At 35.0% G+C, this 12,341-nt stretch overlaps 1 protein-coding gene across 2 annotated transcripts; it reads right to left on the bottom strand.

Moving 5' to 3' along the window:
• Positions 1-2,329: 2,329 nt before the first annotated feature.
• On the bottom strand, positions 2,330-12,341 carry LOC111461625 (molybdopterin biosynthesis protein CNX1). 2 transcript variants are annotated; one of them, XM_023105223.1, is made up of 13 exons: positions 12,115-12,341; positions 11,619-11,745; positions 9,897-10,012; positions 7,528-7,629; positions 7,357-7,440; positions 6,900-7,127; positions 6,625-6,815; positions 6,420-6,524; positions 5,953-6,261; positions 3,994-4,151; positions 3,790-3,896; positions 3,618-3,674; positions 2,330-2,777 (listed from the first exon to the last, which is right to left on the bottom strand). In XM_023105223.1, the coding sequence occupies exons 1-13, from the start codon at positions 12,298-12,300 to the stop codon at positions 2,559-2,561; spliced, it is 1,989 nt and encodes a 662-aa protein (XP_022960991.1). In that variant the 5' UTR covers positions 12,301-12,341; the 3' UTR covers positions 2,330-2,558. The 2 variants fall into 2 exon arrangements, with proteins under 2 accessions (XP_022960991.1, XP_022960992.1); XM_023105224.1 differs by lacking the exons at positions 9,897-10,012; positions 12,115-12,341 and having other exon boundaries at positions 2,474-2,777; positions 11,619-11,724.

Below are 12,341 nucleotides of genomic sequence, written 5' to 3'. Positions count from 1 at the left end.
ATTCATGAACTTTAGACTGTTTTCATAAATATATTAATAATAATAACGGTAAATGATGTTTGTTACTGAGTTTTCAAACCTTTTTTAAAAAATGGAAGGTTATTAATAAAACTTTTTAAAATTTAAAATATTTTTTAAACATTTTAAAATCAAAATTTATGAATATTTTTATTAATTTAACTACAAAAATCAACGAAACAAATTTTATTATAATTTTTTATCTAAAAGTGATTGACATCCTGAGCTCTGTTAGACGAACACAACTTTCCACAATGGTATGATATTGTCCACTTTGAAAATAAGCTCTCATGGTTTTGCTTTGGGCTTCTCCGAAATGTCTCATTCTAATGGAGATTGTATTTTTTATTATAAACTTATTATCATTCCCTAAACTAACCGATGTGGGATACTTTCATCTAACAGGCTCGAAGTTTGGAACTAACTACGATAAATTTATTTTTATCTAACCTTTCGAAAGTAATAATACAATTAAATAATATATATATATTAATTAACAATAAATTTAGAACTAAATTTAATTATTTTTAATAATGATTATTAACCTAAGTTTGAAATTATTTAGAAGAACAATAAATTTCATTCCAAAAAAAAATATTCATGTCGTCACGTGGGAGGTAAGATGAAAAGAATCCCATCGAAAAGTTATCCAATAAGATAGCAATTACAATCGAAGAATCTAATTCTCTTTTCATTTATTTTGATTTAATATATATTATTTTATCTTATTATAAAAAATTAACAGTAAATTAATAGACTAACTTTAAAGCTTATTTTATTTTATTGCTCGGCCGCAAGAGCGGTATCAAATCGAGGGGAAAGACTCTTTCTTTATTTAATGGAACTTTCTAGCTGGTGTCGTGACCAAGAACCGGTTTGTTTCGCTTGGTGGGCCGGGAATGCCCGACTTATTCATTTCTTTGGTAAACTACTGGAGGCTCATGTAGCGGTCCGGTGAAGTAGCTCATTTCCTCTCCTGTCAAGCAATAGAATTGTCTTGTCTATGACTCAATTCCATCATGACGGGGCATTTTTGTCTTTTTTCGCCATTTGTTCGGTTTTTTAAATGGGAGAAAAAAAAAACATGGATATGAGAAATCAAAATTTGGGTAATTGACCAAATGAATTAATTTTTATCTAACAAATTTACGCACTTTTTGTCACACCCGAGTAAATATAAGATATATGAATGAACTGTGTACATCGAAATGAAAACAGTCTTAAGAATATGATGACTAAGAAAGACTTAAAAGAATTAGAAATGACTACTTATTTTCGTTTAAATCCTAAGAATATATATATCACTACCATTAGAATGGATGGAAACATTAATATTTATCTCGAAAATATCCTTGAACTTTCAGTAGAATTTTAAAAATACACTTTAACTTTCAAAAGTGTTTCCGATATACCCTTAAGCTTTCAAAAAGTTAGTTCAAAAATACCCTTATAGTAGTATCATGTATCAAAAATAATATTAAAAAGTTTGGAGATGATCTATGAAGTGTCGATAGTTTCTGTCCATACATCGATGATAAGAACATTTTTTAACTCTTTTTTTATAAATAAAAGTTGGGTGTTAATACTATTTTTAAAGTATTTTGTAACACTAATTTTTAAAATAAAATACGTACCATTTTCATTCAAAATTGATAATGGTATTTTAAAAAAAATTAAATAAAAATTTATGAGTATTTTTAGAATATTGACAAAGTACGAAACTTTATTAAATAATGCAATGTAATATAATATCGTTAATTTAAAGTTTTTGATGTTCAATATATTCTCTCAATCCTATTTCTTCATGAACAGACTTCACCGACTCCAAAAGACATGCGACTTTTTTTTAATTAAATTATTATATTCATTAAGCTTTTACAAAGACAAAACGACGTGATAATATTAATCTAAGGTTGATAATAATATATAACAAAGATGTATATCATTAATTAAGAGGTCAGAAAGACGTATATCATTAATTAAGAGGTCAGATATTCAAATCCTCTCACCCACCATTAAAAAAAATACTAATTTACAAGTTTAAACATTAAACTTGGAAGTTCTTGTGAACTTTAAAGTGTAATAAATCAAAGAATTTTGAATTTTTTATTTCCTGAATTTAATCCTTCAACTTTTAATTTTGATAATTATATATAGAGAATAAAATTAAATTTTATGTTTGATAGGACTCGACACTTTCCATTCTAGGCCTAGTAGATATATGAATTTTTAAAAATATCAAATAGGTAGGACCGAACAGACATAAAATTGAAAAATTCAAAGACCCACTAGACAATTTTCGAAGTTTAAGAACAAAATAAACACGTACGAAACACTCTAATAAGTCATATTAAACTTTTGTAATGACACTAGTTGAAACAAAAGACTCTTCTAAGCATCCAAACATCTGAAGGTTGAGATGAATCTACAGAGACATTCTAAAGGGCCATCTTCATGATGAACGGTTGAAAATAAACGATAGATTATTGGACAAAAACTTGCAAGTTTGAGTGATTAATATAGCAGAACATTGCATTTTTTTAATGAGAACAAGAGCACCCAGTTTCACTTACACCTTCAGAAGCCACCTTATAACTCTGCTCCCAAATGTTGGTTGGTGTTGCTTCGGCATGAGGAACATGACGAGGATGTTTCTCTCTCTTGTCCCCTTTTATTTGCTTCAATGCATGTTTAAGGCTTGGGAGTAATGCCTCCATGCACTCCGCTGCAGCGTTTGGATTTCCGGGCATGTTGATGATCTGAACACAAATAACATGAGATCATTGGGTACTCGATTGAACAACGAGGAGTAATTTACTTGTGATAGTTGACATTCATAAAAAGTATCTAATGAATTATGAGTTCAATACATCCTGTTCAGCAGAAAGACGAGCATTCCTTGCTTGTTATCAAACAATCACTTGTTCACAAACCTCGTGTGAGGCTAATAGTTTGAATTTCTCATCTCGTGGAAAACCCTTTTCGTTCCACTTAACCCTATCGCCCAGTAGGGGTATTTCAATGATAGATTCTATAGGAACTAGACTGACCGAGATAATCACTAGGTGAAATAAAAAGAACAACGAGGTCCCAAATTCGGTTGGTTAAGTAAATTACAAGTTTCCTGCTAAACTTTGAGGTTTGTGTCTATTTGGTGCATGAATCTTTAAAGGTGTTTAATGTCCCTAAACTTTTAATTTGGTGCCTAGTATGTCCTACACTTTAAATGATCCACGAAAATTTTAAATTTTTTAAAAATTAATTGATCTATTGTGAGATCTCACATCGGTTGGAGAGGGGAACGAAACATTCTTTATAAGGGTATGGAAACATTTCCCTAATAGACCCAAAAATGACAATATTTGTTAACAGTGAGTTTGGGCCGTTACGGGATATCAGGATCTTCGAAAAATAAGATTTTATAGGATTTTCTCGGGGCTTATATTGGTCTACTCTTTCTTCTCTTTAATGTAAATATGATTCTATACTTTCTAACACTACTTAATGCTGGTTCAATGAAAGGTTTCAGCATCTCCTCAAGGCTATTTCCTCCTAAAAAGAGCTAAACAAAAATATGAAAAGAAAACTGTTGGCATTACCAGGGTTGATCCTCGAATCCCAGCTGCAGAACGTGAGAGCACAGCAAATGGCGTTACCTATCACGGAACGTTCACGATTAGCTTAAGAGCAATCAAAATTACTGTGCAGCATAAAAGTATATGATAGCAGAACAATTAAACAACAATATGCAGCAGACTTCCGAATATTGACCTTAAGGCTCTCTTGCATCATAACATATAGTAGACCAGGGGTTTCTTTATGCAATAATGGTTTCGTAGCTTCAGGCGTCACGTCTCTTGGGGAAAATCCAGTTCCACCTAGACGGAGATTAATTTTAACAAAAAGATAAATAAAGGGAACTGGATAAAAGCATTGCACCACGGCCAGGGAAGATCGAATTTAGCGAAATATTACCTAGTGTGAGAATAAGATCCACTTTGTCAATGTCACACCATTTCACAAGAACATCTTGAATTTTGCTGACATCGTCTGAGACAATAGCTGTTGCAACAATACTGACCCCTCCTAATTTTTCTGATGAGGTTTGGACAATAGAAACAGCCCTTGGTCCACTATAGAAAAGAAAGAAACCTTTTGTCAAGCCTTCATGACAATGGTGAAAAACACAAGGGGAGTCAAGTGAGCTTCACTCATACATTATGTTAACTTTTCATATAATAATAATAGTAGTATTTCTTGACAGACCAAAGAAATTTTTATTTGATAATATCACCGAGGTGTGTGCGTGTTGATATCTAGGGTATCACGGCCGTTTTTAATGCCGGGATGGAGTCAATGTATTTCTGAAGCACTAGTTTTAACGGAGTAAGAAAGCCCCTACTCCTAACAAGTCGCCTGACAAAGAAAGAAGAAAAGGTTTCATCGTCTTTTTCCCACTTTCACCTTCGATTGTAAAGAGATTTGAGACCAGTTTTCGATTAAGTTCTATCTCTCTGGTAGGGTTTGAACTTCGCGTGGTGGGAAGACCTTTGCAGTTCGATCGTCCGGTCTGCAAAGGAAGTGAAGGGTAGCAGACAGCAAGATGGAGGACGCTGTAGAAGTGTGTGTGTCTGTGTCCTTTTGAGCTCTCTCGCATCCACAATCCACTGTGGATGATATCCTAATAATATTCTCGATATTTCTCTTAGTACGCAAGGATATTAGAAAGATCCTTTGTGCTTTACCAGATTTATTGTGCAAAACATTTATTATTTCAAGGGTTGCTCTCTATTTGATAAAATCTGATGAAACAACAGGTAAAAGTTTCAAGTATAAGAATATGGTAATCTGTTTGTCCAAGACTTGAAATCCCAAATTATTTCATGAAACTTGTTGCGAAGCATTCAATATTTTCCACTTTCCTCTTCAACAGGGAAGAATACAATACCAGCTTCGCTCATTTTTATTTAGCATCAATATAGTGGCCTCTAAGAAACAAACATTCAAAGAGGAGTATCCAGATGCATATCATAAGATATTGGATTTCCTAAGAAAAAACCACACATTCTCACCAACTTCTATGTCAAAGAATTACATGATACCTTTTATCAGAAGACCTTAACATCGTTGCAGATCGATGATATAGAGAATTGATCGAGGGACACAAATATCGATCAGTCGCTCTTCTATCTTAAAAAAGACTTCGTTGATAGAAGAACTAAGATAATATTATTGATTTCATGGGCCTTCTACATAGAAAATATAGGTTCTTTTTAGTTGGTGCTCCTTAATAAATCTAGGTTCCTTTGAGGCTATTAAGCATGGACACTCTATTTTAAGCAGAGTGTCCATGTTAGACACATGTCGGACAAGGACAAGCATCGGACACGTATCCAACACGCCAAATTATAATTTCTTAACAAAAAAAAAACATGAAAAAGACATTAAAAGCTAAATAATAATAATATATAATAAATAACCCTACTACCCTTCCCTTCTATATGCAATTCACGAGGAAGAGAAAGGAAATAGCAGCAGTCACCACTGCTAACCTTGTTTGCCACCAACGCTGAGGCCTTTTAGTGGAACATGTTTAGATTTTTTATACTGAACTTATATATATCCTAAAGAATGACGTATCCCCAACGTGCCCGGGTCTTAGATTTTAGAAATTGACATCAGTCATGTCTGTGTCTATGTGACTTAGTTTAGAGGAATGCTTTCTGGTAGGCTCTTTGGATTGAAATGAGCTACAAGACTTTTAGGAACAAGACAATCTCGACCGTCTTGCTTGACATCACCATCTCTACCATCCAAGGTGCAACCAAAAAAGAACTCAAGAAACCCCTAATCCTACTAGCAAACAAACCAATATAAATCGCTAGAACAAAAAACATACACAACAAGGAGGGAAAATGATTGTTAAATTCATACCTTCGATCAGGACCAGCCCCGGATGCAACAGTATCACTCACCGTAAGAATAGCTACTTTAGACCCGATATCTTGAGCCTGACTGGTGCTAATTTCTTTGGGTTTATTAATTTTCGGAGAAACGGTTGAATCAGATGATAAGGAGTTGGCACAACCAGCAATACCGCTTATATCAGAAATAACAATAGCTGATACAGAATTTCCAGCAGCTATAATATTTCCTGTTGGTGGCAATTCCAACAAAGCACTGGCAGATTTCAAATTCAAAAGTCTGCTGCTCACCTGTTGACCAGTACTCTCAGCAGAGAAGCTGATCCAAACAACAGTTATTTCAAATCAATAACATATAAAGGATATTCGAGAAAGTTGAGATGCAACAGAGAGTGATAAGTTGCAAGCTCGTGTTATCTTACAAGACAAGGGATCCTACTGAGTGAAGGCCAATGAATCAGATTTACCCCAACTTACCCAGGGTTTCCAGACCCATCATTATCTTTCCACTTGACAATTGCACAATGAAACAGTGGTCGAATAGGATCTGACTTTATTGGCTCTGAAAGACGTACTCGCACTCTGCATTTTATAGAGAAAAACGGGTAATCGAGTATAAAATATTAAAGAAATAGGAAGGGGGATGATTAAAAAAAAGAGAGAGAGAGAATTTTTCAGGTACCTTAGAAGATGAGGGTTTTCCCAACCACCAAGTTGGCGGATGGCGGGGACTACAAATAGTTGGAAACAAACTAAAGAGCTCACAGGATTTCCAGGCAACCCAAATGCAAGAATCTGATTCAATTCCTTCTTTTCTGTTTTATCTGGTTTGATCTCTGCAAAAGTCACAGGTTTCCCAGGCCTCATGAAGACCTGAAAAGACATTTTCAATTCCATGACCAAAACTACAAAGAATGGGACAACTGAGTAAAAGCATTTCAACAACCATCTACATACCGCATTAAAATATACAATTCCTTTCTTCGAAAGTAATGGCTTGACATAATCCCTATCTCCCATTGAAACACCGCCCGAAGTTAGAAGGATGTTAGCTCCAGCAGAAAAGGCATTTTCCAAGATCTTCTCAAGCTCACTTTCATCATCTCTAGCAATACCAAGGTCGATAACTTTGCATTGGTGTTGAACAGCAGCAGCAAGTAACATAGCACGGTTTGAATCCCTAATCTACACAACTTGTTTTGTCAAATAAAAATTTTGTACAACTAAAAAACATAAATTTACATATTAACGAGTATAAAGAATATATGACTAAATACCTCACTATGCACATTAAGGAATTCTTTTATCAGGTAAAACATCTCTCTTGAAAAAATAATAAGGCTAGTATGAAGGCTTAGACATACATAATTGCTAAATATACAGGAGGTCAAAGGGAAGCAATGTTCCATAATACCTGCCCACGACCCAGACATCCAGTCTGGGGCTCTACAAGTTCATCCCCTGTAGAAAGAACGGCAACTACAGGCGTAGGATATACCTATTATACAACATTAAAAGTAAATCCGAAAGGAGATGGATGAGAGAACATATGACTAAACACAAAATATATCAGGCACTATAATACCTTCACTGTCATGACACCCACAGTAGCAAGCAGGCCAATTTCTGAAGCACCTATTTTATCACCAGCTTTTAAAACAAGAGCATCCTTCTCGATATCACAACCCTGGGAAGGCAGTATCATGAGCTTTTCAAGTACAGGTGATAGAAGAAACACAAGTCTAATAACCAGGTCCAGCAATACATAAACCATGTCCACAGGAAATGAATAAAAATATCACTTTTTAGTAAAGATATTTGCAGCAGTAAAGCCTCATGCCTAACCAAAAGTGAAAAAATGGGGGGGAAAAAACAAATCTCCCATACTGAATAAATTGCACCAAAGCTTCAACTTTGAGTCCTTATGGAACACAGTCCTCACTATATAAAGATTTTAACCAGAACAAAAATTCATATCCAAAAATATGGCCAAATAACATGTTGACTCAAATCAAACATCATTCTTCAATGTTCAACAACCAATATACCATAGCCAAAAAAAAAAAAAAAATTGACTGCATGAACCCAACTGTGTTTAGAAGTTTGCTGATATCTGTTCACTGGCCTCCTACAGATCCAGTCACATGATAACCGTTCTTGGTGAAAAGAAAAGTGTAGAATCTGGTTGAAGGGCTTTTATATTTTTCTTCCTAAGAATTGCTCGCAAATAGTTTCCAACTTGAATTGGATGAGCAGCCTTGCATTAAGCGAACATTTATTTTAATTATCAAGAATAACAATGCAGTCCATGTTGGTAACTTAGCCCTATAATCATTTGGGTTGGGTTGGGTGAACCAAACTAACCCAAGTTTAGAGAAAAACGAAACAGTTCGTTCGCATTAGGATAATAAAATTACACGTGCATTAATAATTTCATTCCACTTATTGAGATTATTTTACTCTCCAATAATTCTCAAAAAATAATTGGCTCAAATACTTGAAGTTTAATCTTGCATAACATGAAAGATGACATTGAACTTTCTTTTTAACTCAATGTACGAAAATATATGAATATATCTCTAAAGTAGTTTCACATTTCTTTTCTCAACTAAATAAAATAAAATAAAAAGAGAGATCAAAATAACTCAAACTAACCTAATCCAAATACCGTAGAGCATATCCCAAGAGTTTGGATCCATCAACTAAGTGAAGGTTATTTGGGTTAATAAATTTACAATTCCATCAATAGTTGAGATGGATCCATAGCTATTACCCAGATTCCTAACCTTACTGCTGAAGTTTAGGTGGAAATCTGGAATTCCGCTGGAAAGAAAATATTTTGTCAAAAAAAGGTACTTTGTATGTGTTAGATATACGTAGATGAGGCAAGTCAACTAAACAAGCATTCAATCCAATCTCCTTCAATATTTCGCAAAGGTCAATCTTATTTTTCTTTAGTTTTTGATAGGTCCCCATCAAAGAACCTTCCTTCAAGTAGATGATACATAACTAGGTCTCCCTCCTCGATTTCTTTCCTTCTCCCTACCTCTTCTTAGGAGAAAACTGCATATAGGCTTCAATGGAGTAAAATGTTGATACCAATGATAAAGTTGAGGTTTTAATTTACAAAATTTCAAGGACACATCCACGCAAGTTAAAGACTTCATCCATAAATGATAGTCGTCAATCTAGAATTGTCTAATGAATTCGGTACCCCTTTGCTCTAACTGTATACTCCTCAAACAACCTCCGAGTTAGAACTAAACAACCGCATAAAACAGAGAAAAAACAGTTCCTTTTCTCTATACAAACTTTTCCTCCATTTTATCTCCATCAAAAGCCATACTAAAAGATTTAGCCTCCACTGAAAATGATAATGGAGGATATTTCCACCCTTTAACTGAGATGGAAGAGAAACTCATTTCCTTTTCATAATAAGTCTGGTGTTGAAAGTTTATGCAATTATCAATAGAATGTTGAAAACGAAGCACTGCTTTTCAATAAAAAGTTGAAAGTGAAAAATAATATGGAAAGATAACCGAGGGTGCTTTGAAAAAGCTTACCAACCGAGGGTGCTTTGAAAAAGCTTACCAATCAGTATCTACTGAAGACTGAAGAGGAGTTATTTTACAAGAAGGTGAAGAAAGGGTGACCAAGAAGAGCTCAACTCCTCTAGCCTATTGCCAAAGAGACCACAACATAACTTCCATTCTAATGAATTCTTTAGTTGTTAATGGTAGTTCTTTTACATCTAAAAAAATTGCATTCATTATTTCAATTTTTCTTTGTTCCTCTTTGTGCTTAACACTTCGGTATAATTCTTGTCCGTTTGAATTATTTGTGTTGTATTCTCTCAAGAAAATTGTTCATTTCCTCATAAATAATTGTCATTGCAATAGAACCTTTGAAGATAAAGTTTTTATTTTCTTTAAAAAGAAAGTAATGAACTAATACCACTGGGCGGATATCAGCACCCTTCCTGGCTTTCACCATTATTTTAACATGCTTGGATTCAATTTTTTCCGTGTCCTCAACTTGAACTACCGCATCAGCACCATCAGGTATTGGTCCTTAAAAATGTAACAAGAAGAATGAATCGGTATTTCAGAAGGGAAAAAATCAAGACAGTAAGAAAAGAGAAGAAAACAGTTGAATAACACAATGACCGTTCTCTTTTTTAACTTTTTATATAACCGATCTGAGTTTAAATTGAAAACGATAATACACAACTATAGATTTGATTTCATTACTCCAAGTCTCAAAAAACAACCTGAAGGCCATAAAGATAAGATGGTCCTACACCAAAAAAGAAGTTAAACCAAAGGCCTTCGACATAGACTGATACGAATGATAGGAGCATTATAAAAGATTTGTCAAGGACACTCAAATTTAAGGCTATACACCATACACAGTCACAAAAATTAACAAAAGATTCATACTAATGTAAAGATATTCTAGAGTTTCTTTCTTTCCATAGAAGCTGGAGGGCCCAAACCACATTCAACAAAAGAAACCTGGTTTTATCCTTAAACCAACAGCCGGACAGACATTTAGAAACTCCATCTTCCACCTCAAGGGGTACCACAAACTCAAATGGTTCGCAGATAAAATTCCACCCTTGCAAGGCAACAATGCAGTGGACAAAAGATGGTCACGGGTCCCATCATTCTCGAAACACACGGGGCAGATTTTGGGAGACTACAAAAGCTGTGAATTTCTTCTCTACACTTTGTGAGAGGTATTTAGGCTGTTAAGCTGCTATCCACATAAAAAAAAAAAAAAAAAAAAAAAAATCAGGCTTAGCACTACCAAAGTTGCTCTTAACTCTAAGTCTCATCATGATGTCCTTGAATACTTTGGATCAAACCTTTATCTCATTGTTCCAGAACTGCTACCGATCCACCAAGCTGGTGTGTTATGTGTAGACTGAATGGGGAAAACCAACAGCACCTTTTCTTTTCTTGCTCAGGTGCACGTTATTGGTATAGGAAGTAACTTCAATTTTTTTAAGCCTTTCTCAACCATCATATGATCAAGATCACTCTGATTCGAATGTAGTTTAGATTCATTCATATATTCCTCCTTTACTAGAGCATCACATAGAAATTTTTTAGCTAGGAGATATCCAACAACCAAACATCATTCCTAATTGCGTTGTTAATATGTTGGCCACTATTTTTGTGGGACATCCCTTTTAAGGTGCCAAGAAGGTTGTATAGTTGGCTGTCGGTAGGGTTTTCCTCTAGTATCTTTGGGACGAACAGAATGCTTGAATTTTCAGGGATACCTTCTCGACCTTTTACTATTTTTTTGGATTATGTTCTTTTTCATGCTATACACTGGTATAAATGTAAACATCCTTTCTCAGATTAGCCTCTCGTCTTTGATTTTAAATGGGAGATTTTTCCTAAGGTGTCAAGAATTTTAACCCCACCTATTTCATCTCTCAATGAAATTGTTTCTCTTCTCAGAAAAGGATACTATCAGTACATCAACAAGAACTCCTTTCGAAATTTTCAGCAAGAAACGCTAATTAACTACACTACTTAATCACTCAAGCACATATGTAATGTAGTCTAACAACAAAATTAATGTTCTCAGCACTAAACCCTCTTTAAGCACATGCTAACCACAAAATGGCAACTTGGTTATGATCAAATATGATTAGAAAAGCACCTCCAGTGGTTACATAGGCAACGGTTCCCGGAGTAACTGTCACACCAACTCCATCATTTCCAGCTCTAGATTCTGTAATCACCGGATAATCCCCAGGCCCATCTGAAGCAACCACTGCATAACCATCCTACAAGAACGATTCCCAAGTGTCATGAGGCCCTCACACTTCAAAAGAATTTCAAAAATCAGACATTAGAACAACATAATGTCTTCCAATCAGAAAACAAAGCAAAAAGAAAATCCACTGAAACATAATCTATCATCTCCACTGGAAGCAAGAACGTTCTCTTCCACTCCAACCAAGCAATCCGACATCATTTCATTTCTCCAATCAAAAACCAAAGAACAAGTAAAAACCACAAACAAACTCCATCAAGCTCCACGAGTAGCAATCAAATTTTCTTCAGGTCAACTAAGAAAACGACCGATCCTAAACCTAACATAAAAACTCAAGTCCAGATGAACAAAAATTGAGCTCACTGGATAGTGGAACTACCTTAATGGAGGCTGGATAAGGAGGCAAAGGGTCAGGAGCGCGAATGTCTTGAGCCAAGACCTTACCAAGAGCATCGTGAAGAGAGACGGCAACGGGCGGGAGGCGTTGAGCGACTTCCAGCACAATTCTGAGAGCTTCATCAGGGGAAATCATGGCGGTGGACTTGACAGAAGAGAAATCCGCCATTGGAAGAGTGTTGAATCAGATGAACAGGTGTCTGAGAGAAA

The sequence above is a fragment of the Cucurbita moschata genome, unplaced genomic scaffold (genome assembly GCF_002738365.1).
Source record: "Cucurbita moschata cultivar Rifu unplaced genomic scaffold, Cmos_1.0 Cmo_Scf00025, whole genome shotgun sequence".
NCBI lineage: Eukaryota > Viridiplantae > Streptophyta > Magnoliopsida > Cucurbitales > Cucurbitaceae > Cucurbita > Cucurbita moschata.
Note: the sequence above shows the minus strand (reverse complement) of the source record. Positions and strands in the feature narration are given on the sequence as shown.

What these genes read in the sequence shown, in the direction of transcription:
- LOC111461625 (XM_023105223.1), bottom strand. Translation starts at nt 12,300, where the DNA reads ATGGCGGATTTCTCTTCTGTCAAGTCCACCGCCATGATTTCCCCTGAT. An exon ending in GAATTGTATATTTTAATGCG is followed by an intron (nt 6,816 to 6,899) that starts GTATGTAGATGG and finishes ATGTCTTTTCAG; the next exon opens with GTCTTCATGAGGCCTGGGAA. An exon ending in GAAAACCCTCATCTTCTAAG is followed by an intron (nt 6,525 to 6,624) that starts GTACCTGAAAAA and finishes TATAAAATGCAG; the next exon opens with AGTGCGAGTACGTCTTTCAG.